This window comes from Aquarana catesbeiana, linkage group LG03, assembly GCF_042186555.1.
Source record: "Aquarana catesbeiana isolate 2022-GZ linkage group LG03, ASM4218655v1, whole genome shotgun sequence".
Lineage (NCBI taxonomy): Eukaryota > Metazoa > Chordata > Amphibia > Anura > Ranidae > Aquarana > Aquarana catesbeiana.
Window position 1 is genome coordinate 667,917,865 of NC_133326.1, and position 26,683 is coordinate 667,944,547.

At 45.0% G+C, this 26,683-nt stretch overlaps 1 protein-coding gene across 1 annotated transcript in view; it reads right to left on the reverse strand.

Annotated features, from left to right (window-relative positions):
* LOC141133460 (NACHT, LRR and PYD domains-containing protein 3-like) overlaps window positions 1-26,683 on the reverse strand; it is a 94,646-nt gene that overhangs the window by 65,817 nt on the left and 2,146 nt on the right. The window contains exons 2-5 of the mRNA XM_073622847.1: window positions 25,119-25,171; window positions 15,966-16,048; window positions 9,901-10,049; window positions 3,355-3,532 (exon numbers count right to left, since the gene is read on the reverse strand). Of these exons, the coding sequence (XP_073478948.1) occupies window positions 3,355-3,532; window positions 9,901-10,049; window positions 15,966-15,999 (361 nt within the window). The 5' untranslated portion in view covers window positions 16,000-16,048; window positions 25,119-25,171. The remainder of the gene's footprint in view (window positions 1-3,354; window positions 3,533-9,900; window positions 10,050-15,965; window positions 16,049-25,118; window positions 25,172-26,683) is intronic.

A 26,683-nucleotide genomic window follows, 5' to 3' on the forward strand; every position in this document is an offset into this window, starting at 1 on the left:
GGCTGTATCTTTTCAACCTTGGCTGGGAGATAAACTCCACAGGAACAGCGAGGTTCACGTTGAAGACCACTGCAGCTGCAACCAGAGATCCTGCTGAGGCTCCATACACCTTAGGAGCAGCCTTCAGGATTTTAGGGCCCCTGACAGTTCCTTGCCCAATTGGTGGACCGTTCGATGAATAGGAGTTGTGAATTTGACTTTTCAGCCATTTGTTCAATGTGTATGTCCTATACACTGGCGGTAAGAGTCAGTTGTGTCGGGTGTCAGTCTATCTCATTGGAGTTTTCCAGATGGACTGCAATTTTTTGTGCTATTGAATGTACCTATATGTCTTAAACTACCACCATTAATTAGCGCTACATTCTTACCCCTATTTCTTTTGTTATTGTACCCAGCAATATTGTGTCATCCGCTTTTGAGTTTTTTTGTTTGAGTGCAGCAGATTTTCTCTTTTTTAGTGTGATGCTTTGGGCAATGTTCTGCTGAGAAACTTTGGTCTTGACATTCATGTGGATGTTGCTTTGAAATGTACAACCTACTTAAACATTTTTGCTGACCAAGTACACCCTTTCATTGAATTAGTATTCCCTGATGGCAGTGGCCTCTTTCAGCAGGATAATGCTCCCTGCCACACTGCACAAGTGATTCAAGAATGGTTTGAGGAACACAATAATGAGTTTATGAGTAATGAGGGATGTGCTGGAAAACAAAGACTGACTAATGGAAGTCCCACCTCTCAACCTCTTGTGTCCCATAAGATCTGTGTTGTCCCACAAACTTCAGGTTGTAGATGAGGCAGTGAGGGCAGGGGTGTGATTGGATCCTGGAGTTGTCTAGAAGGAAGGAGCAGGGGTGTGGATTGTCAGGTGCTGTGTGTTTAAATGGATGCACACAGTCCCCACGGGGAGTGTGTTCAGACATGTGTTTCATTAGCAGCTGACTAATAAAGGAGATTACTTCAAACGGGAAGGGGGGTTATTGATTTGGGGACCAGCCAAGAGAAAAAAAAGGAATATTATGTGTAATTCTGGGCCTCATTAACTGAAATGTAATTACTAGGGTTTAGTATCATCTTAACAAAGTTCACCTGGATCTTGGTTCCTGTGCAGAGTCCAATCTGGTGTATCAGATTCACTGGCTCTCATAAATGACTCTAATGCCGCGTACACACGAGCGGACTTTACGGCGGACTTTGCCCGGCGGACTTTTCGACGTACTTTCCGACGGACTTTGTGAATGAACGGACTTGCCTACACACAATCCACCAAAGTCCGTCGAATTCGTACGTGATGACGTACGACCGGACTAAAACAAGGAAGTTCATAGCCAGTAGCCAATAGCTGCCCTAGCGTGGCTTTTTGTCCGTGAACTAGCATACAGACGGCGGACTTTTCGACCGGACTCGATTTCAACGGATAAATTTTAAACAAGTTTCAAATCTAAGTCCGTCCAACTTTTGAGAAAACAAAGTCCGCTGGAGCCCACACACATCGAATTGTCCGACGAAATCCAGTCCGCCGGGCAAAGTCCGCCGTAAAGTCCGCTCGTGTGTACGCGGCATTAGCATTCATACATAGATTTGGTGGAAAATTGAGAGCCTGAGATGCAGATGTAGCAGTTTTTTTGACCCTCTAGAAGGAGTATTTAAGCTAAATGCCAATGGCTCCCACTGCTGTCTTTGCCAATGAAGAGAGGGAGTCCCAGAACAGCCAAGGCTCTCGTGCACATCGCTGGATCAAGAGGGAGCTCCGGTGAGTATTGGGGGGGGGGCTGGGGAGGCATAGAATGCATGAAGGCAAAAAACTTTCAGCCTTTATAACCGCTTTAAGGAAATGAGGGGACATCTTCACAATGGTATCATGAACAGTAATCAAAATCTGACAGAGTTTCCAAGTCTACCAAAGTCTGTGCATTATACACTGTAGATCCAACAAAATGTTTTGAGTGGCGTTAGGCTTTAATGCATTGTGCAACTCATTGAATATGATTGTTGGTGTTCTCCCCAGATACAAATCCTGTATTTGCCACTGTGATAACTGCTATAACTCAATATTTTCACTCCAAACTATGCAGTGCTGACCTGCTATACCAATGTTTCCCTAAGGGCAAACACATTCACCTCTAGGTATCAGAGAAAAAAAATGTCATAATGCAGCAAAAGTGTCCATGCACTATAATAGTCAAGAATCTTAAAACAACATGCTCCACTGATCCACCACCTTTGCCACACAAGAAAACTCACCAGATGGTCATGACCACCCACTACAGGTAAGTCATGTATAGCATATTATCATCAAGGGATTCACAGTGGCTCTGGTATTCCTCCACACTCATGGCTTATCCCCCTTGTTTTTTCATGTGACTCCTGTGTGTGTCCTGTGAGAGGAGTGGTGGATAAGTGAACAGAGGAGAGGTGACCCCCTAATGATAGTGAGCGTTGAGGAACATCAGAGTCGGTGGTCATGACCATCAGGGGCGTTCTCTGGTGTGGCAAAGGTGGTGGATCACTGAAGCACTTTGTTTTAAGATTCTTGACACGTGCAAAGAATTAGTTGCACAGAACTTTGGCACTTTTTTGGTGTTTTGCTGACTCCTTGATATTTTTGAAGAAATGATTGCACAGCACTACAGCACTTTTTCAGTTTTATATATAAGAGACTATTATAGTGCACGGACACTTTATTGAGTTATCACATATATCTTTTATTGTTATGTTTTTCTCTGATATCTATAGGTGCATGTGTTTGCCCTTAGGGAAACATTGATATTGAGTTAGCAGGTCAGAGCTGCATAGTTTGGAGGGAAAAATAGTCAAGACCTGAAGAAGGAGGCCACGCCTCCGAAACATGTAGTCTTGGTAACCGTTTTTTGTTAGCTAAAGAGCAGACATCTCACTCACCTTGTCCTTCCTCTCCGGCTGCGAGTGACATCACGCAGCACTGGCTGGACCGTGCGCGTGCCCTACAGCAGACACAGCCTGACGAGATGAGGAAACAGAGTCCGCAGTGACTTCTCATACCATCACCACTCATTCTTGGGAGCCAACCCAGTTATACAGGCCAGGAAGGTAGACATACATCCTGCTGTACATGCGATCTAAGTCCCATGTTTGTGAGTACAATCCTCTATTGTTTGATTTTGCATTTGTATCATTAAAATGGAATTACACTAGGGCAGCCGTGTGCTCTCTTTTCCTTGTATATTATAGTTTGGAGGGAGATTGTGATATTTCCCTTTTTAGGGATTGATATACAGCTGCTTTAACTGCATTTTCATCCCAGCACTGGTGGCATTAATATTTTTATAACTTAACATTGTATCCAATTGATGATTTCACACACAACATACTGTTACCTTTCTGATTGAGTTCATCCAGAATTGCCAATAGGTGAGGATGAAGATGCTCTTTTGGTAGCGTGTAGAGACATTCCCAAAATCCAATCACAGCATTTCTTCCCAATCTCAAAATATCTTCTAACAAACGGTTAGCAAAGGAAACATCCCCAAGTTCATTTTTGATTGACAAATAGATCTTAAGTAGAGATATATTGTTTATTTTGCTGTAGTTATCACAATATTGCTTCATGATCTAATGTAATCATAATATTTGTATTCATAATAATGTAACTCAAACTACTATCATTGGCCCAGACATAAATTGTGTTGTATCAATTAGAACAAGGTAATTTGATAAATTACACACTGGAAGCAGGGGCAATACCTACAGGTGTCACAGGGGTTGCAATTGCGACCCAGCCCCATGCTGCTGGATAGGAGCGGTGAGGGCAGCTGCATATAGAGGAACCAATCTCAAATCTCCTCCTACTCCTGCCGCTGAATGCCTGCAAGAGGGAGAGGAGTAGAAGCGACATTCAGCGGCTGCAGGAGGAAAATGGAGAGGTTGGTTCTTCTATATGCAGCCCCCCACTGCTTCTCCTATTTAGCTTTTTTCTGCTGCCCCCGTGTACTCCCCAGCTCCCCTGAGCTCACTCCCGGCCCCCCTGCTCTCTACTGGCCCCCTCCCTTATTCCCCACACTTCTGCTGGTTTAGGGGGATCTGTCAGGATGGAGAGCAGTGAAGAGGCCAGTAAATGTGTCATTGAAAATGTGGCCGGTAAATGTATTTGACTCTGTTCTTTCATAACTGAAACATAGTAAACCATGTGTTTAGTTTGTGAATGGAGGGGAAGCTCTGTACAGAGCTATTCCTATTCACTCATTCATTCAGTGCAGCTGAGGCTGCAGAGATGGAGATTCAGAGCTGTGTTCTCATTCTCCTTTCTCTGTCTCAAAGGTTGAGTTGAGTTGAATCTTAATATAGCGCGCTCTTACCACAAAGGGTCCCGACGCGCAGGTAGACCCCTGATATCTCAACAAATCTCCCCAATGGGGCTTCTTAAAAAAATAGTAAATAATCATAAAAAAATAATATTGTAAGAAATAAAATAGTGAGACAAAAAAAAAAACTACTGACACCAGTGGCGGAACTAACAGGGTCAAAAAGGTCCCGCTTGCGTCCAGGCCCTGGCATTCCATCACCAGGCTCGGAAGGAAGGGCCCTGGCCGGGGGTCTGGGGTCTCTTTGTGGTTTCTTGCACCGGAGCCCTGAAGACTCTAATTAAGCCACTGACTTGAAGCTTATACAGGGTTCAAGTTAAACTCCAGGGAATCAAACAAATAACAGATAAAACACATACTGCACGTGGGAGCTGCCAAAGGATTTGTATTTCTTTGTTACAGTTTTCAACTGTAGAAGGAAAGCATTGATGTGCTTTCTCCATACATCTCCAAAAATCATGCTGCTACCCCAAAATAACCATTAATAATAAACAGGATGAGATGGAGACTCATGTGCTCAGATAACCCCAGGACTCAGGCATTCAATCTTCCAATCAAAGAGAAAAAAATCTGGCACCACGGTGTCTCAAAGATTAAGCATATGCGATTTTATTAGATCCATCCATAAAAAGGAATCAATACCTGTAATTATGAATAATTGAAAATGTGGCCGGTAAATGTATTTGACTCTGTTCTTTCATAACTGAAACATAGTAAACCATGTGTTCAGTTTGTGAATGGAGGGGAAGCTCTGTACAGAGCTATTCCTATTCACTCATTCATTCAGTGCAGCTGAGGCTGCAGAGATGGAGATTGAGAGCTGTGTTCTCATTCCTTTTTATGGATGGATCTAATATAATCTCATATGTTTTATCTTTGAGACATTGTGGTGCCGGATTTTTTTCTCTTTGATTGGACGATGTGCTTTCTCCACCCTGAGCATGCTGATTGAACAGTGAATAGATTTCAGAGGACTGATGAGGTCATCTCTCTGCTCACTCTCCTCTCTCTAATTATCGTATTCTTAGTACAGTTACATGCAGCATACATGATTGATGCCTCGCCACTGCCCTTCCTTCCCCAAATTTTGAGCTCTGCTGTACAGGGGGTTAAAGGAGAAAGATTCAAAGACAAATTGAGGTACTTATGCTGGTTGCACTTAAAAATAGATGTAATAATTTATTTTTTAATACAGAACTACATTATTTGTGCACGTTATTTCTTCCTGAAATTTAGCTTTGGTGATCACTTTTCTTTACATATGTAACGATGGTCAGACCAGGTGATTGACCACCCAGTACTGCATTCTGGGAGAAAGGAGAGAAATGCGCATACATGATCAATGTATTTCTCACTGCTTCTGCAGACACAGTGGTGGGGGAATGCGACAAACGTAAAATTTGTTAAGTGTGGGGTGCCCAAAGAAGAGAACTGGCCAATTTGCATTAAACAGGCAAAGTGACAGGTAAAGCCAAGCCCCTGATGACATCCAATGTATGACAAAATGTGTTGGACGGTACCAGATGTGGCGTCACCATGCATAGCAGTCGCCAGCCAGAAGGATCACTTTGCCGAGATTCTGGTCTTTGCTGCAGCAACTATACAGGCATGCATGTTTTTATCTTCAACAATGTGAATTTCATATCATGCATACCGCCTGATACTGCGAGTAGAACCGAGGATTTGAGGGCACCCAGGGTTGCTACAACCAGTGTGGATTTGTTTGGGCTACATTCCCTAAAGCATTACTTGGCTTTTCATTTATTTGAAAGCCAATATCTTTTGGTAAGCAGCCAACTTTACCTTTATTTCCACTGGATGTCATTAGGAGCTTTTTGTCTGCCTGTCCCTCCTCTTTTTTCTGGAGCCACTCTGGAAACACTATCATACTTTTTTGCACTTTCGTGCACTAGTTTCACTTATTTATTTGATTTCACTTATGTATTGTCACTTGTGCATGGTGTTGCAAGGACTTGTTTTTTTTTACAATTATTAGATGCTCACGTTTTTTTGATTTTGATAAGCGCTGCACTTTGTTTTGTACTAAAGTGACAGATACACTTTAAAGCAGACCTTTCACCCATTATTGTACTTTGCCATTCTCCTTCCCCTCTATTACGCAATTGCTAAGAATTTTCATATTTTATGACCTGTAAACATTTTAATATTTCTCCTTTACACTCCCACTTCCTCATTCCTCTTGATTATATACCTTCAGCACTTTCTGACTGACCTACAGCTTTCAGCGATGTGTGACGTGAATATCTCAGGAGGGTGCAGGCAGCTGAAGGGACCTCACTCTTACCTATGGAAGAATGAGCAAGTGGGGGTGTGGAGGGACAATATCCTATTTTTTGCAACCGGCAATCATCTGTTTAGTAAAAGTGATCCTGGTGGCTCTACTGATCCCTTTTACGGTAGTTAGAAGTGTTGACTCCCCCCAGCTGCTGCCCATGGTAGTTCCCGGGCATTCCTGTTCCTCCAGAGATCCTGGAACCATGGTAAACAGCTGGAATAGTTAGATACTGAGAGAATCGAGGAACATTAATTGCCCAATCTCCTCTGTGACAGATGAACCCGGAAGCAATCATGAATTTGTCACTTCTGGTTTCAGAGCTGTCATTCCTCAGCTACTGTAGCCAATAATGTATAACCATCGGTGCTTGATTAGCTGCAGTAAAGAATGGGGGAGAAATTGAAGGTTTAACAGATCTCTGATGTCACCATAAAGAGTTCCCCATAACCTGCCCATGTAAAGTTCACACATTTAGGTATTGCTGTGAATGTTGGAGTGAGAACAATAATTGTATGACCATAATTCACGGTTAAATCTAAAACAATAACCTGCAATGGTTTCTAAAGTGTCACTTAGGTACTGTAGCCATTTCATGGGAGCATGCAATTTTGAGTCTTGACATATTTGGTATCTATTTTTCAATGAAACCCCATCTTTTATATTTTACCAAGTAATTGGATATTATTATTACTATTATTATACAGGATTTATATAGCGCCAACGGTTTACACAGCTCTTTACAATATAAAAGGAGACAATACAGTTACAATACAATAAAATACAAGAGGATTAAGAGGGCCCTGCTCAGAAGAGCTTACAATCTAATAGGGTGGGGCAGGTGGTACAAAAGGTTGTAACTGTGGGGAATGAGCTGATGGAAGTGGTAGGAGATTAGTTGGAGACATGATAGGCTTCCCTGAAGAGATGAGTTTTCAGGGATCGCCTGAAGGTAGCAAGAGTAGGAGATAGCCGGACCAGTGGAGGTAGCGAGTTCCAGAGGATGGGAGTGGCTCTGGAGAAATCCTGGAGAGGTGCATGGGAGGAGGAGACAAGAGAGCTTGAGAGTAGGAGGTCTTGAAAAGTGCGGAGAGGACGATTTGGGTGATATTTGGAAACAAGATTGGTGATATAGCTCGGGGCAGAGTTGTGAATGGCTTTGTATGTTGTGGTTAGTATTTTGAGTTGAATTCGCTGGGTGATTGGAAGCCAGTGTAGGAATTGGAGGAGAGGGTTGGCAGACACTGAGCGGTTGGTAAGGTGGATAAGTCTGGCAGCAGCATTCATGGTAGACTGGAGAGGGCATAGCTTATAGAGAGGCAGGCCAATGAGAAGGGAGTTGCAATAGTCAAGGCGAGATATAACAAGGGAGTGAATGAGGAGCTTGGTGGTTTCATTTGTTAAAAATGGACGTATGTTAGAGATGTTACGGAGGTGAATTCTACAAACTTTTGACGACGATTGGACTTGGGGCTGAAATGACAAGTCAGAGTCTAGGATTACACCTAGTACCCTGGCGTGAGGGGAGGGCCTGATGGTTGCATTGTTGATTTTGATGGAAAAGTCATGGAGGGGGGTATGTGCAGGGGGGAATATTAATAGCTCAGTTTTAGAGAGATTTAGTTTAAGGAAGTGGTGCAACATCCATGCTGATATGTCAGTTAGTAAGTTAGTAATGCGAGAGGAGACTGAAGGAGTGAGGTGAGGAGTAGACAGATAAATTTGGGTGTCATCAGCGTATAAGTGGTATTGGAAGCTGTGGGCGGTTATCAAGTGACCAAGGGAGGAAGTGTAGATAGAGAAGAGAAGGGGTCCAAAAACAAAGCCTTGGGGGACCCCCTCAGAAAGGGGCAATGGAGAAGTGGAGACAGAGTTGTAGGTGACACTGAAGGAGTGCTGTGATAAATAGGCCGAGAACCAGGATAGAGCAGAATCTTGGAGGCCAAGGGAATGTAGTTTATTGATAAGGAGCGGGTGGTCAATAGTATCAAAGGCCGCAGAGAGGTCAAGTAGTAGGAGTATGGAGTATTGGCTGTTGGTTTTAGCAGTTAGTAAATCGTTAGTGAGTTTTAGTAAAGCAGTTTCCGTGGACTGATGCGAGCGAAAGCCAGACTGTAATGGGTCAGGAAAGTTATTTTCACTGAGGTAGGATCTAAGACGGTTGTAGACTAATGCCCCGTACACACAGTCGGATTTTCCGACGGAAAATGTGTGATAGGACCTTGTTGTCGGAAATTCTGACTGTGTGTAGGCTCCATCACACATTTTCAATCGGATTTTCCGACACACAAAGTTTGAGACCAGGATATAACATTTTCCGACAACAAAATCCGTTGTTGGAAATTCCGATCGTGTGTACACAAATCCGGCGGACAAAGTGCCACGCATGCTCAGAATAAATAAAAAGATGAAAGCTATTGGCCACTGCCCCATTTTACGTCACCGCGTTCAGAACGATCGGATTTTCCGACAACTTTGTGTGACCGTGTGTATGCAAGACAAGTTTGAGCCAACATCCGTCGGAAAAAATCCTAGGATTTTGTCGTCGGAATGTCCGAACAAAGTCCGACCGTGTGTACGGGGCATAAGTGTTCTAGAAGTTTAGAGGTGAATGAGAGCAATGAGATGGGTCTTAATTTGTTCAGATTGGTGGGGTCCAGTGAGGGCTTTTTAAGTATGGGAGTGATCTGCGCATGTTTTAGAGGGGAGGGGAAGGTGCCACTAGAGAGGGAGAGATTGAAGATGTGATATTATGTTGTGTTTCTGTGCATCTCAATTAATTTAAGTGTGTTTTTTCCTGAAAAATTTAAACTGCAAAACATTTATTCTCCAGGGTCTCTGCTTTCAGAAAACACATACTGTCTGGGGATTCTAAATAATTTTATTGCATAAAATGCTGATTTCATGTGCATGAAAAATTAAAAAAATTGCCCTGGACAACAAGTGATTCAGTTATTTACAGGTCACAAAACATGAACATTCTTAGCAATTGTGTAACAGAGATGACAGAGGAAATGCTGTAATTATGAAGAAAGGGTTAGCGTAATCGGTGGTGTTATCTCAATTTATATCACGATAATGTTTTTGGATTAAAGTTTATATGTTAAGGTTTTTACAGGTTTTTACTAGTTAAAGATTTAAAAAAATTCAGTAAAAAAAAAGAAAAAACTGAGGTCTTGAATGTATACAATGAAAAGCTGAGCACAAACATTTTTCTATATAATACTCATTACTTTGATGTAAGAAATAAAAAATATGTTTTATCTTACCTCTGCATTTAGCACATTCCGAGAATGCAGTTCGGTCAGGAGGGCATGAGCATTGACATTTTCCAATATGTAGGTCAGATCGTCTTTGAAATACTCATGGATGTGCCTCACTGATACATCCTCATACTGGCACAACCTCTTAATGCTGTCTAGAAAACCATACAGAAAAACACAGTTAGAGGTGTGTGGACTTAACGTAGGTCCAAAGTTACAGTCATTTTTTTTTTTATTGCAAATCATGTAAATGTGTATTACATTAAAACATTTAGAAGTAAAAGTCCTATCCTAGGCTTGTTTCAGCTTGTTTAAGAGCAGTATGAACAGCAGCCTTTGATGCAGCATTTGCAGAGCTTCCAGCAAGCTTTGTTGAAGCTTTCAAAGCACCATTCAGCTCCAGCTTGCAAATGTTGAACATCGATCCTAATGGGAGTTCTGATTTCCACTTTACGCAAGCTACTAGCAGGCTTCAGCACTGAAGCTTGTTGAAAGCCTGCTAGCACCTTGCTTAACCACTTATGGACCGGAAGGATTTACCCCCTTAACCACTTGCCAACCAACGCACACTGATTTACATCAGCAGAAAGGCACGGGAAGGCAAAGGGGCGTACCTGTAAGTCCGTTTGAATTTGCCACCTAGTGGCGTGCGCAGCGGGAGCGTGCCCGCGAGTCTCACGAACTCGATGTTCGCCAGTGGCCCGCAATTGTGGTGAGGAGAGGCAGAACGGGGAGATGTAAACAAGGCATTTCCCTGTTCTGCCTAGTGACATGACAGGTATCTACTGCTCCCTGTCATTGGGAGCAATAATCTCTGTCGTGTTCTAGTGAGCCCATACCCCTACAGTTAGAACACATCCAGGGAACACATTTAACCCCTTGGTCGCCCCCTCTATTGTTTAACCCCTTCCCTGCCAGTGTAATTTATACAGTAATCAGTGGCTATTTGTAGCTCTGATCGCTGTATAAAGTCACTGTTCCCAAAATAGTGTCAAAAGTATCCAATCTGTCCGCCATAATGTCGCAGTCCCGCTAAAAATCGCAGATCACCACCATTACTGGTAAAAAAATAATTAAGAATAAAAATGCCATAAATCTATCTCCTATTTTGTAGACGCTATAACTTTTGCGCAAACCAATCAATATACGCTTATTGCGATTTTTTTAACCAAAACTATGTAGAAGAATACATGTTTTTGGTAAAATAAAAATTGCAATAAGTGTATATTGACTGGTTTGCACAAAAGTTATAGTGTCTACAAAATAGGGGATAGATTTATGGCATTTTTATTCTTAATTATTTTTTACTAGTAATGGCGACGATCTGCGCTTTTTAGTGGGACTGCGACATTATGGTGGACAGATTGGACACTTTTGACATTTTTTTGGGATCAGTGACATTATTACAGTGATCAGAGCTAAAAATAGCCACTGGTCACTGTATAAATGACACTAGCAGGGAAGGGGTTAACACTAGGGGGTTATCAAGGGGTTAATTGTGTTCTACGAAGGTGTTTCTAACTGTGGGGGGAGTGGACTGACTGGGAGTACAGAGAGATCGCTATTCCTGATCACTAGGAACAGATGATCTCACTGTAATCTCCTGTTAGAACGGGGATCTGCTTTGTTTACATTGACAGATCCCCCGCTCTGCCTCTCTGTGGAGCAATCGCGGGTGGCTGGAGGACATCGCGGCCAGCCGGACCCAGGCATCAGCTCCCCCACTATTCTGCGGGCACGAGCATGCCCACAGTGACTCGTGCACGAAACGACGTACGGGCAGGGGCGGACTGATCATGGGGCCCCCAGGCAATAGGAGATTATGGGGCCCCCAGGCAATCAGAGATTATGGGGCCACACAGTATACACACACACAGTATACAATCACACAGTATACACATACATGTACACACATTATACACAGACAGATGTAAAAAAAACACAAATTTATACATACTGTCCCTGGTTTTACTGAGGCTGGCAACTCTGATGGGGCCCTCTAGTGGCCCAGGGCCCTCGGGCAGTGCCCGAGTGGCTCAATTTTCAGTCCGTCCCTGCGTACGGGTATGTCGTTTCGCGCAATAGGGCCACCCTGTCGCAGTATATCTGTGGTGGGCGGCCCTTAAGTGGTTAAAGTGGCAATCAACACTCCCGTTAGGATCTGTGTTCAACATTTACAAACTGGAGTTGAATGTTACTTTAAAAGCTCAAAGAAAACTTGCTCTGCAAAAGCTTTGTCAAAGTTTGCAGTTCACACTGCTCTTTTACAAGCTGATACTTATATGAAACAGGCCTAAGAGCATACTCTGTGAGTTGACTGTCATTGGTATTTTTAGCCAGAAACCCTACTCTAGGTGCCTCTGAAAGTAGTTTCCCTTTGTTGCTAGGGTTCTGACTTCCCTGACTTTTTGTCTGAGCCTAATGCTGTGTACACACGGGTGGACTTTTCGACCAGACTGGTCCGACGGAACGAATCCGTCGGACAATCCAACCATGTGTGTCCTGCAGCGGACTTTTTCGGTCGAAAATCAGACGGACTTTAGATTTGAAACATGTTTCAAATCTTTCCGATGGACTCGAGTCCGGCCGAAAAATCTGCTCGTCTGTATGCTAGTCCAAAGGACGAAAACCGACGCTAGGGCAGCTATTGGCTACTGGCTATCAACTTCCTTATTTTAGTCCGGTCGTACGTCATCACGTACGAATCCGTCGGACTTTGGTGTGATTGTGTGTAGGCAAGTCTGTTCGTTCTTACGTCTGTCAGAAGTCCGTCAAAAGTCCGTCGGAAAGACCGTCGGACCTTTGATGCCGAAAAGTCCGCCCGTGTGTACATGGCATAACTTTCATCCTCTCCTCTAATGCGATTGCCTTGGTAGCCAGTAGGGACATTACCTTAGACAAGGCAAAGACAACTGGTTTACCTAAAAAACGAAATGTCAAGGTGATATAAATTGAGTTATGCACATTATAATATGATATTATAATTAGAAGCCTTGAGCTCATCCATCGCTTATCATACTGTCATCTCAAACATTAGGGATGAGCCTTTTCACCAAAATTGATATCCCACAAATTATGAGTGAAACGTGTCTCCAATTTTGCCATATGAATTGCTAAGATGAAATTTGCTTGAAAAATGGCACGGCTTTGTTTTCTAATTCTGACATGGTGATCAATATTTCTCACCATGCCTAACCCTAATGGTGACCCTATTGCAGTGGTGTATTTAGGTTTTGTGCTACCCTAGGCCTGACTGAGCTTGCGCACCCCCTAATTTAAATATGCCCCACCCCTTCCTGTCGAGGCCACACCCCTTTTCTTTTAAAGATCCGCCCTGTCATCTTCATTTGAGGAGGACAGAGGGACGCCGCGGGAAGAGGACAGAGGGACACCACAGGAGGAGGACAGAGAGGCATGTGGCATCTTTTCATTTGGGCGGTAAGGGGATATGTGCTAGTTGCTTTGGGAGGGGAGGATCAGACCCCCCCCACTAGCACATATCCTCTCCCCTCCCAAAGCACCCAGCACATATCCCCTTACCCCCCCTCCCCTCATCCATGTGTGAATCTGTTATCTGCCCCCCTTTCCGGTTACTGTGTCCTCCTCCACTGTAAACTATACACAGACCTCAGAGCAGCAACGCGGCTCATGCACTGAAGTCGTGTCCCTCCTCTGTGGCTCCTTCTCCTCCTGGCTGTGTACACTAGAACATTGGAGCCGAGAAGGAGGAGGAGCTGAGGAGTGTGTGTGGCTCACAGTGGAGAGAGAGGTGGTGGCTGCTACGGAAAGCCGATCGCCGCTTGTGGGACCCCAGGTGGCAGATGTCCTGGGTGCCCACGCTAGCGCACTCTGACTGCCAGTTACCGAAGCTCAGTGCCGGAACTTGTTGTGGGCTCCGGGACAGTGGCATCACTAGGTTTGGTGTCACCTGGAGCTGTAAAAATTGTGCCATCCCCCCCTTAATTTTTTGACTGGAGGCCCAGCGTTGGAGCTCATTGTGGCGGTCAACAAGGCCTAGAGGATATCAGGTTAGGCACTTCCTAATGGCTCAGTCCCTGGCAACAGTAATGGATAATGGCCAACAGGCTCTCTTACCAGACCCGATGAAACTGCAACAGTGATCCCTCCGGTTTGACGTTCGCTCACTCTGGGTTGCCCAGGCTGACTCTGGTCAGTAGTGTAGCATGTCTGTACCCTGGCAGTGGCTTTATCTTTCTCCCCCTCTGGTGGTGCGGGTACAGCATGGCTCTCTGGTGATGCGGGTACAGCGTGGCTCTCTGGTGGTGCGGTTACAGCGTGGCTCTCTGGTGGTGCGGGTACAGTGTGGCTCTTTGGTGGTGCGGGTACAGCGTGGCTCTCTGGTGGTGTTCATTACAGCGTGGCTCTCTGGTGGTGCGGGTACAGCGTGGCTCTCTGGTGGTGCGGGTACAGCGTGGCTCTCTGGTGGTGCGGGTACAGCGTGGCTCTTTGGTGGTGTGGGTACAGCGTGGCTCTCTGGTGGTGCGGGTACAGCATGGCTCTCTGGTGGTGCCGGTACAGCGTGGCTCTCTGGTGGTGCGGGTACAGCGTGGCTCTCTGGTGGTGCGGGTACAGCGTGGCTCTTTGGTGGTGTGGGTACAGCGTGGCTCTCTGGTGGTGCGGGTACAGCATGGCTCTCTGGTGGTGCAGGTACAGCGTGGCTCTCTGGTGGTGCATGTACAGCGTGGCTCTCTGGTGGTGCGGGTACAGTGTGGCTCTCTGGTGGTGCGGGTACAGCGTAGCTCTCTGGTGGTGCGGGTACAGCATGGCTCTCTGGTGGTGCGGGTGCAGCGTGGCTCTCTGGTGGTGCGGGTGCAGCGTGGCTCTCTGGTGGTGTGGGTACAGCGTGGCTCTCTGGTGGTGCGGGTACAGCATGGCTCCCTCTCTGGCTTCCCCCAGCACAGTACTCTCTTTTTCTCCTCTAACATCCCCCTCAGCAGAGTGCATGCATGCTGGGGGCTGTAGCATGATGTCTGTGGACACACAGGGGCCGTCATTCTTCAGGGACTACTTTTCCCATGATGCCCCCAGAGTCTTCTGATTGGTCCTCTGTTGTGGTCAAGTATGGGGTGAGAAACAGCGGTCAGGAAGCTGGGCGGCGGCACGGTAAAACCAATTAGAGCCGCTCTCTCTCTCTTCTCCCTTCGGCTGACAGAAAGGGGAGAGGGGCGAGCGGGGGAGATACACAGACAGCCCACATCTCTCCTCTCCCTGTCACAGCGCTGCTGCTCCATTTGCCAGAGAACTCGGCAGCAGCAGAGAACTCCCCCGCTCGCCCCCCCTCCCCTTTCTGTCAGCCGAAGGGAGAAGAGGGAGAGAGCGGCTCTAATTGGTTTCGCCGTGCCGCCGCCCAGCTTCCTGACCGCTGTTTTCCTCCCCAAGATTGGCCACAGCAGAGGGCCAATCATATTCAGATTTACAGCTTTACGGAGGGGCGGCTTGACAGTTCTTACTTTAACTACTTTCTAGCCCCCTCCGCACCCGGGACGCCATTGCACTGCTAAGCTGTACTCCCCAGATGGTGGCCCTGCTGTGCGGGAGTCAGGAAGAGGGCGCCGCTGCCATTTTGGGGGGGGGGGCTTTTTGCTTCCCCCCGCACAGTGCCGCCCTAGGCCTGGGCCTTGTTGGCCTAGGCCAAGACACAGCACTGCCCTATTGGCAGCCTTTACTCTCACATTAACACTAAAGCTAGCCCCAGTAGTAATCGTACAGTCCCACTTAGCTCTGGTTTAAAAGAAAAAATTAAGTATGCATTCTTAACTCTAAAAAGTCCCCTTTATTATTCTTAGCCTCCTCCAAATTACCTTTTTTTGCAGCTATGATCCAACTTTCTTTTAGAGGGTGCTTACGTTTGTTCTCCATAGCCCCACCCTCTCTTGCAAAAAAAATTATGATTAGCAAAAAAAAAAAAAAACCCATACTTCTCTTTAAAGTAGTGGATGGATTATTTGAAGAATGAGATTATAATTTAGTGTCACTTTAAGTTTTTCTTAAGTCATATTTACATAAAGGAATATCTTTAAAAGTTAAGAGAATAATTCAGTTTTGTTTACCAGCATTGATGACCGTTTCCTGATGCCTTTTCATCCTTTTAGTTGGTAATTTGCAGCAGAAATCAAGCCATTACAACATATACCTGGATATATTGACAAGATAAGTACTGAACATTAAGCCAACCTTGATTCATTAGTCTATAATATTATTATTTTAATACAATTGTGGTGCACACCTTAATGCAATAGGCTGCACATACCTATGAGTATGGCCTTATCAAGGCAATATCATTGCTTTAAAAACAAACACACAAAACGAATGGGAGTAAAAAAGCAAGGAGCAGGACATGGTCACATAACCTATCAAAGCTCTTCTTTAACTATGGAGTTCTAGCTATGTTAACCGGAGAGAACTTTGAAGGACATCATATGCTTCATGCTGCAACCTATATGTTATGAATGGGCCATAAAATTCTGGACACAATGCACACAAATATTGCAATGTATAGGAAAGAATGGATAGTGATATCCTATTGTGTTTCTAAATGGGGCCCTAAACCTCCCTAAAGTTATTACACTCCCTAATGCTAACTCTCCTGCAAAGTATATTTCATAAGTAATAAGTTTAATAGGCTAAAAATAAAACCTATTTGTCACACAGCCAAAGTTAAAAAAGCTATCAATTATAAGAAAAGAGCTTTTAAAAAATATAAAATGAAGGAACACTATCATCGTTTAAATGTTACAAAGAATATAACAGAATATGTATAAAGGAAAACAAGTCCACAAAAATTCAAAACAATCAACGGATTGCAAAAGATTGTAGGACACCCCCCCCCCAAAAAAAAATTCAGTGTTGGGATCCTTACTTTTCAATATATTTATAAATGATATAGGGTCTGGTATTAAAAGTACCATTTCATTCTTTGCAGAAGACACCAAGCTATGCAGTGGAATAACGACCTTACAGAATGTCTCCAACTTACAAGCCAACTTCAGTGCACTGTTTTATTGGGCAACTCTGTGGCAAACGAAGTTTAATGTTAATAAGTGTAAAGTTGTGCACTTGAGGGCTAAGAATGTGCATATATACTAGGAGGACTACAACTGGGGGAGTCAATGGTGGAGAAGGATCTGGGGGAGTCAATGGTGGAGAAGGATCTGGGGTGTCAAGCTGTGGTTTCCAAAGCAAGCCAAATCCTTTCTTGTATTAAGAAAGGTATGGACTCCAAAGAGAGATATATAATTTTGCCCCTGTACAAATCATAAAACCTCATCTGGAATATGCAGTTCAGTTTTGGGCACCAGTTGTTAAAAAGGATGTTAAGGAACTGGAGAAAGTGCAGAGAAGAGCAACTAAACTAAAATGAATGGAGGAGTCCAGCTATGAGGAAAGATTAGAGAAACAGAATGTATTCTCTCTTGAGGGATATAGTGAATGTAGTGAACTTGGTGTTGAGTTGTTAAAAAATTTAAAAAAAGAGTGGAGTGCATAGTGAACGTCCCTCCTACAATCACCTGGTAGGATCCAAGGGAGATCCTGCGTATAAAATTGCAAAGGGTGATATGGTGAGAATTTGCATCCCCCAATATATAATTGGCCTTATGAGGTAGTATAATATAGCAGAGGGGAGCATGGAATAAGTGCATTGTGAGAAATCTCTTCCAAGGGGCTCTATAGAGACAGAAAAACTCTTGAGAGCCATCACAAGTACTTGTGCTCTACAAAAGTGTTATTACCTTAGACACTTTTTCGGGAGAGGCAAGTCCGGCACATAAACCAAATTATTCTGGATGCCTGCTGTAGAAGAACTTCCAAATCTGGTTTTAGGTTGAGTTATCTTTAGAGATCTAAACAGATTGACCATTAGAAACTCTAGGAAAGTTGTTGTTTGGATTGTAGTTCTTTTCATAAAAGCAGGTATGCTTAAAATGAACGTACTATCAGTGGTGGCTGGTATTTTTTTTTTGGGGGGGGGTGGCAAACAATCACCCCCCTGACTGGGTCACCTGCACCCTCCCCACAGGCTTTCATCCAGCCTTACCTTATCTAGGTTACGGGTGGGCAGAGCACCTACTGGTGGAGGAAGGTGGGCCGCGGCTTCCATCGCGCCTCCTCCTCCTAGGCATCCAATAGGATCACCTGTCCTTTCAGCCAATTGGGTGACGGGTCCCAGGAGAAGCTTCCTGATTGGCCAGGAGGGGAATCAGTGTGACAATAGTGAATATTCATTCGCTATTGTCACACAACTGGGTGGGCTCGGAGCACAGTGCTCTGCTCCCCAAGCCCACCCTTTTTTGAAGCCTATTAGAGCCTCTGGCTCTAATCACATGCTTACAAAAAACACCCCCCCATTGGAACCCAAGCGTCTGGTGCCATGCATGTAGATTAGGGGGCCAGACGCATAGATGGGGGGTGGCGCCCTTGCGCCTCTAATAGATGGGCCGCAAGTTTTTAGTGTTGCTTTATACATATATACTGAATTAATTCCTAAGCTATTTAAAGGATTGGCTAGGCACTTTTCTCTCTTCCTTTTGCTTTTCTTTTGTTCACAGTGATCGGGTTCCCCAGCCAACGTCTAAAGCAGCCTCGCTCCCTTTACAGCCTCCATTTAGAGACTTTTTTAGAGACTAATTTTTAGGGGTTCACCCCCCCCAGTACTTTCAATCCACTCACCATTCACATGGTTGCACCTTCATGTATCAGCATACAGATGCATGCCTTTTCATTTAAATTTTAAACTTTAATCTTTTTCATCAGATAGTTTATGATGAAGTTGATAAACTCCTCCACATGGCCCACCTCACCACCTGTCCCCTCACAATTACTGCGACCACCTTCCCACTCTATCCTAAACTCCTGAACACACATCTTCAACCTCTCCCTCTCCTCCACCACCTTTCCTTCCCTGCTCAAACATGCACTGGTTACCCCCATACTTAAAAAAACCCTCACACCCCACCTGTGTTAATAACTTAAGACCCATCTCCCTGCTCCCATTAGCCTCCAAGCTCATCGAACGCCTTGTCCATGACCGAATGAGTTGCTACCTCACGGACAACAACCTTCTCGACCCCCTACAGTCCGGCTTCCATTCACAACATTCCACTGAAACTGCCCTACTAAAACTCACCAATGACCTACTAACTGCTAAAACCAATCGCCATTACTCCATACTCATACTCTTAGACCTCTCTGCTGCCTTCAACACAGTTGACCACCTGTTCCTCCTCAGAAAACTACACTCTCTTGGCCTCTGTTATTCTGCTTTATCCTGGTTCTCCTCCTACCATCTCCTCCGCTTCTCCTTCTCTCTCTGTTGGGGTACCCCAAGGCTCTGTCCTTGGGCCCCTCCTATCCTATTATACCTCTTACCTGGGCCAGTTGATAACCTCCCATGGCTTGCAATACCACCTCTACGCCGATGACACCCAGATCTATCTATCCACTCCCCAAATCACCCCCTCGATCTCCTCATGGATCTCAAACTTACTCAATGACATATCAGTATGGATATCACACCACTTTCTCAAACTCAATCTTTCTAAAACTGAGCTTGTAATATTTCCTCCTTCTCGGTCCCCCCCCATGAATTTACCATTAAGATCAACAGCACAACCATTGGTCCCTCCACACATGCCAGGGTGCTGGGTGTAATCCTTGACTCTGACTTCTCCTTCAGCCCCCACATCCAATCACTGGCTAAATCCTGCCGCCTTAACCTCCGCAACATCTCCAGAATTTGACCCTTCCTGACTAATGACACCACAAAGCAACTTATTCACACCTTGATTATTTCCCACCTTGACTACTGCAAATCTCTTCTTAATGGCCTACCCTTACGTACAGTACCTGACCGCGAGATTGTGTTTCCATCACACTGGTTATCGGCGACAGAGTACTGTGCATCTTGCGCTGGCTCGCTCATCGGGAAAGGAAAACTTTTTTCCTTTTACGATGAGCGACAGACAGTGCTGACAGCTGTCTGGTATGAATCATGAGGGGGAACGCCGTGACAAATTTTAAATAAAAAAACAGCGTGGGTTCCCCCCAGGATCATACCAGGCCCTTAGGTCTGGTATGGATTTTAAGGGGAACCCCCTACGCTGAAAAATCGGCATGGGGTCCCCCCCAAAATCCATACCAGACCCTTATCCGAGCACTCAGCCCGGCCGGTCAGGAAAGGGGGTGGCGATGAGCGAGCGGACCCCCCTCCTAAACTGTATGAGGCCACATGCCCTCGACATGGGAGCACCTTGTCCCCATGTTGATGAGGACAAGGGACTCTTCCCGACAACCCTGGCCGTTGGTTGTCGTTGTCTGCGGGCAGAGGGCTTATCGGAATCCTGGAGCCCCCTTTAATAAGGGGGCCCCCAGATCCTGGTCCCCCACCCTATGTGAATGAGTATGGGGTACATCATACCCCTACCCATTCACCTGGGGGAAAAAGTGTCAATAAAAAAACACACTACACAGTTTTAAAAGTAATTTATTAGGCAGCTCCGGGGGGTCTTCTTCCGACTTCGGAGGTCTTCTTCTGACTTCTCCGCTCTCTCCGGCCTTTTCTCCCGGTGTCCGGTTCTTCTCCCGCTCTCCGACCTCTTCTCCCAGTGTCCGGTTCTTCTCCGCTCTCTCTGGCCTCTTCTCCACTCTCCAGTTCCTTCTTCTCTTCTTGTTGTTGACACTACGCTGTCTCCCGCTGTTATGCTGTGGGAGCGGTGAGCGATCACTTATGTAGGCATGGGGTGTGGTCACCGGGTGCTGTCACCCGGTGACCCCGCCCGTTATGATGTCACAGTCCTGGGGCATGATGGGACTGTGACATCATAAGGGGCGGGGTCACCGGGTGACCCCGCAGAAGGACTGGACACCGGGAGAAGAGGCCGGAGAGCGGGAGAAGAACTGGACACTGGGAGAAGAGGCCGGAGAGAGCGGAAAAGTCAGAAGAAGACCCCCCCGAAGTCGGAAGAAGACCCCCGAAGTCGGAAGAAGACCCCCCCAGAGCTGCCTAATAAATTACTTTTAAAACCTGTGTAGTGTGTTTTTTACTTGACACTTTTCCCCCAGGTGAATGGGTAGGGGTACGACGTACCCCATACTCATTCACATAGGGTGGGGGGCCAGGATCTGGGCGCCCCCTTATTAAAGGGGGCTCCCGGATTCCGATAAGCCCTCCGTCCGCAGACCCCGACAACCTACGGTCAGGGTCGTCAGGAAGAGGCCCTTGTCCTCATCAACATGAGAACAAGGTGCTTTGGGGTGGGGGGGCCCGCAGGGTGACCCCTGCCCCAAATCGCCCACCCCCCCATGTTGAGGGCATGCGGCCTGGTATGGTTCAGGAGGGGGGTCCGCTCGCTTGTCCCCACCCCCTTTCCTGACCGGCCGGGCTGCGTGCTTGGATAAGGGTCTGGTATGGATTTTGGGGGGGACCCCCACGCTGATTTTTCTGCGTAGGGGTTCCCCTTAAAATCCATACCAGATCTAAATTATTTAAAATTTGGTGCGGCGTTTCCCCTCATGATTCATACCAGACAGCTGTCAGTACTGCCTGTTGCTCATCGCGAAAGGAAAAAAAAGTTTTCCTTTCCAGATGAGCGAGCCAGCTCGGCACTGGCTCCCGCGACAGGGCTCGCAGGTGTCAAATCTCTCCCGGCGAGATTGACACAATATCGCGGTCACCTACTGTAGGCTATACCCCCTTCAGTCTATTATGAATGCTGCTGCTAGACTAATACACCTCCCTAATCGATCCGTGACTGCTGCCCCTCTCTGCCAATCCCTTCACTGGCTTCCCCTACCCCACTGTATAAAATTCAAAAAATGCTAACCACAACATACAAGGCCATCCACAACATCGCCCCCAGCTACATCACCAACCTCATCTGCAGATATCGCCCAAATCGTCCCCTCCGCTCCTCCCAGGACCTCCTGCTCTCTAGCTCCCTTGTTACCTCCTCTCATGCTCGCCTTCAGGACTTCTCCAGAGCCTCTCCCATCCTCTGGAACTCCCTGCCCCGGTATATCCGATCAGCCCCTAACCTGTCCATCTTTAGGAGATCCCTGAAAACTCACTTATTCAGGGAAGCCTATCCCACACCCACCTAACAACTGTCCCACAAGCCACCCCCATCAAATCATTCCCTGAATCTATTACCTTTTATACCACCACCCCCTCCCTTTAGAATGTAAGCTCTATGAGCAGGGCCCTCCTGTCCCTTTTTTTTTTTTTATTTTTTTTTTTTTATATAGAGGTCTACATCCATAGTCGATAGAAGTGTATTTGGTGGTAATTGCTATATTTCTGTATAGTTAAGGAAATTATTATGTCTTGCAGAAAACTATCAGTATTTCTTACTAACAGCTAAAAACCATACAGCACACCAACCACATAGAATTATATATGACTAGCCGCAAAGCCACAAGTTTATGGGGCCCTGGTTAATTTTTGTGCCCAATGTCCTATAGATCTGTTGTTGTCATTAATTCCAATAGTTCTAAATCCTAATTTGACCTGGATTTATCTAATATGTTCTCTAGCACTGATGAAGAGGGAATTTGGGTCACTACAAGTGGGTAGAGAATTTCCATTAAGTTGGAAAACGAATGTGGTAGATAATGAAAATTACAGATATTTTGTCAATTTAGGCATTAATTGGAGAATGTTTACTTGTCAAATTGCTCAGAGGAACTACCCTGTTTTTCTTTTCTCTTAAAAATATTACTGTTGCAAAATTAAATTCTAGAAAAAAGTTTAAGGGATCCATTTATAAAAAAATCGTTGGACCAATGTGGCAAATAGTGGCCCATCCCTGACGAACTCTGACCATACTTTAGGTTAAAACTAAAGTCCACAATACTTATCTCTCCTTCAATAATCCAAAGTTCCTTGCTGGTGCTGGCATCTTCTACCCAGCTTTTTCTGGGTGCTAAGTTGCAGCCATCTTCCTTGGCCAGCATGGGATGAAATCAGTCCTGCGCATGTGCAGGATTTCAGTTATCCCAACAGTGTACATTCTAAAGAAGACTGTAAACAGTGAGGTAGGTTTATTTTATAGCATGGCTCTTCTGCAATAAAGAGCCTGCCAGTGTTTGAAATGTACACTTTAAGAGGAAGTAAACCCTCTGGAAAAAAAAAAAAATAATAAACACCCTGCAAGACAAAGGCATAATGAGCTAGTATGCATAAATTGCTTACCTGAGATCAAAGCCCCCAAAGCGGTCCTCATTCTCCTTCTCCATTGCCGCCATATCTCCCGGAGTGGTATCCCGGCTCCGGCGCTGTGACTGGCCGGGATGACGTCACTCCCGCGCATCCCATGATTGCCCTTAGAAACGGCACGCTCAGTGCGCCTGCGTGCTGTTATCTATGGCGCATGCGCCGTAGACATCGGTGCCTGTCTTTTGCAAATATGTCCTAAACTGTTTAGGTGTAGGAGATATTTCTTGCACCTACAGGTAAGCCTTAATCTAGGCTTACCTGTAGGTAAAAGTGGTCTGTAAGGGTTTACAACCACTTTTAGTTCCACTTTAAAACAACAATTTCCTGTCCCTTGAACTGCACTGTATTGTGCTGTCCCCCCTCCACATTGTAATGCGCTGCATAAACTGTTGCTGCTATATAAATCGTGTATAATAATAATAGTAGGGGAGTGATAGTGATACACAGCAGATTTTGCATGACTTGTAAATACAATAGTGTTTTAATTAATTACGTGTAAGGGCACTGCCATTTCCTCTTCCTCTTTTCTAGATTATGTGCAATCATGTCATCCTGCTAATAACGACTCTTAGCTGCTTTCTAAATCCCCATTAGCATTGCACAGATAATCTGATTGTTTGCATACACAGTGAAGGTTACAGTATAGCAGTGTATTGGTTTGTAGTGCCGAGAGCTGAACGCTGATAGTTTTTGGTGCAGGTGTTTTAGTGCTGAAAAAAAAACCTACTGCACCAAAAGCAATACATAACCCTTAAAGTGGAACTATAGCCTAAATAAAAAGAATTACATATACAATATGATGCAATCTATCACAAGTATTTACACAGCAGTTTTTGTTTTTCTGAGTACTCCCTATGACATAGCTGTATTCCAAGTTGATCCTGCCATTAGCTCGTTTATTCAGTTTATTCAGCTTCCATTAACAGGCCAAGCTGTCCATCAAATATGGCAGTTAGAGGGTTGAGACAAGCCATTTACTAGTGACAGGACAACTTTTAATTATATAGGTAATACCTTTATCCCAAAAGGAAATAAACCTATTTCTATAACTGCTTAACTCCAGTGTTAGCTGGAGTTAGTCTTTAATTTGTCAGTCACGTATGTAAAGTCCATCTGCATCTACTATACCATCCAACACAACCCTCTCCAGAGGTTGACAGAGTTGCTGCCCAAGGGTGACAACACTGCTCCTCTGTAGATATAGTGGAGGAGTGAGCGTAGCCACCCTAAGACAGGAAGTGTGTTAGTGTCTGGATTCCCAGGTGAAAACAAAGCAAAAAAGCCTTAAAAAATGTGACCACCACTTCTCAGAATTGGTAAGCTGACCTAACCTAATTCACTCTTCCCATCTGCAGATGTATACTAGCCTTAATCTGATGGACACGGTTTTGGTGTTTGCTTACATCAAGTGCCCCCAAGTGCTTTCACTATCCTGGCAATGCCTATGCATTTCAGCCATATAGACTACAATGGGACTGTCTGGGTTAGGTTAGGTCAGGGAAAAGAGGCAAAAAGGATAAATGCACTTTTTATAGTCCCCTTCTATGGGGATGTATCCCAAGGTCAGAGACAATCTCAGACAGTTCCATAGAAGTCTATAGGGCAATAGTGCATAGGTGTGGTCAGGACAATAAAGGCTTGGAGCACTGGATGTAAGCAAACAGCAAAACACTGGCCATTGGATCAAGGTAAGTACGCATCTGTAGAGACGTTGGGTGGGTTAGGTTAGGTCAGGTAAAAGAGGCAAAAAGGATAAATGCACTTTTTCTCCCTTATACCTGTATTGCTGGGTTATCTTCCAATTCAAACACACCTGCACAGTGAATGTTGGGGGAAAAGGGGGAGGGGGGGAATTAAGTACCCTCATCCTTGAACCTAACTCTTAAAATGCACCTTTAACACAATTTTAACTGTAAAACCAAACTTAATTTTAACCCTAATCTCTTGACCTAACCACCTAATACTAAGTTAACTACTGCAGATCTGTACTTACCCTGTCCTGTGTCAAAAGCATCTTCATGTTATCCTTTATGGTTTTCATTGTTTCTGTCAAATGTAACAAAAGGAAAACCCATTTGTTTTACCTTACAATAGCACTATATGTATAATCTGTTGATTTAGAATATTGTCTATAATATATATATATATATATATATATATATATATATATATATATATATATATATACACACTATATTATCAAAAGCATTGGGATGCCTGCCTTTACATGCACATGGACTTTAATGGTTCAATATCAGTGGCAGCCGGTGGAAATTTGTTTTGGGGGGGGCGGCAAACAGTATGCCAACCCCCCCGGTCAGTCGGTAGCACTTACCCCATCACCAGCAGCTTCCCCTGCTAAGTGGCGGCGGCCTTACATTCTCCTGCTCTGCAGTATTGAGTTGGCCCACCCTTTGCAGCTGTGACAGTCTCACCTCTTCTTGGAAGGCTGTCCACAAGGTTTAGGAGTATGTCTATGGGAATGTTTGACCATTCTTCCAGAAGTTGTCAGGGCTGGGCTCAGCCCTTCCTTCTCTGAGCTGGCCACTCAGCTGTTGGCTAATTGCAGTTACCCAGCTGTTGTTGATTCTGCTCGTCAGTCCTGTCTACTTAAAGTCGTCCAGCTCACTTGATCTCTGCCTTCACCTTTGTCAACATCACAGAGACTTTCTCCTGCGTTCCTGTTGAAGACTTGCTCGGATGACGTTCCTTCTGGCTCCTGATCTTGCTTGCTGTACTACTACGTTTATCTCTGGCTCTCTGACATTTGCTTGGCTGACTAGCCGATCCGGTTACTGTACTCTGGCTTGTTTTGACTATGCTTACTCTGTTTACCTTATTATTATTATTATTAAACAAGTGTGATTTAACTATACTTCTGTCTCCGTCTGATTCATGGTTCCTGATAGGAGTGCATTCGTGAGGTCAGGCCCTGATGTTGGACAAGAAGTCCTGTCTTGCAGTGTCCACTCTAATTAATCCCAAAGGTGTTCTATCGGGTTGAGATCAGGACTCTGTGCTGGTCAGTTAAGTTTCTCCACCCAAAACTAAAAACAACCCCACACCATAATCCCCCCTAAATCAAATACTTTGGACCAGTGCACAAAGCAAAGTCCAAAAAGACATGGATGAGTGAGTTTGGGGTGGAGGAACTTGAATGGCCTGCACAGAGTCCTGACCTCAGCCCGATAGAACACCTTTGGGATGAATTAAAGGGAAGACTGCGAACCAGGCCTTCTCATCTAACATCAGTGCCTGACTTCACACATGCGCTTCCCGGAAGAATGGTCAAACATTCCCATAGACACACTCCTAAACCTTGTGGACAGCCTTCCCATAAGAGTTGAAGCTGTTATAGCTGCAAAGGGTGGGGCAACTCAATATTGAACCCTACAGACTTACACCCTGTACACACGGTCGGACTTTGTTTAGATATTCCAACAACAAAATCCTAGGATTTTTTCCGACGGATGTTGGCTCAAACTTGTCTTGCATACACACGGTCAAACAAAGTTGTTGGAAAATCCGATCGTTCTAAACGCGGTGACGTAAAACACG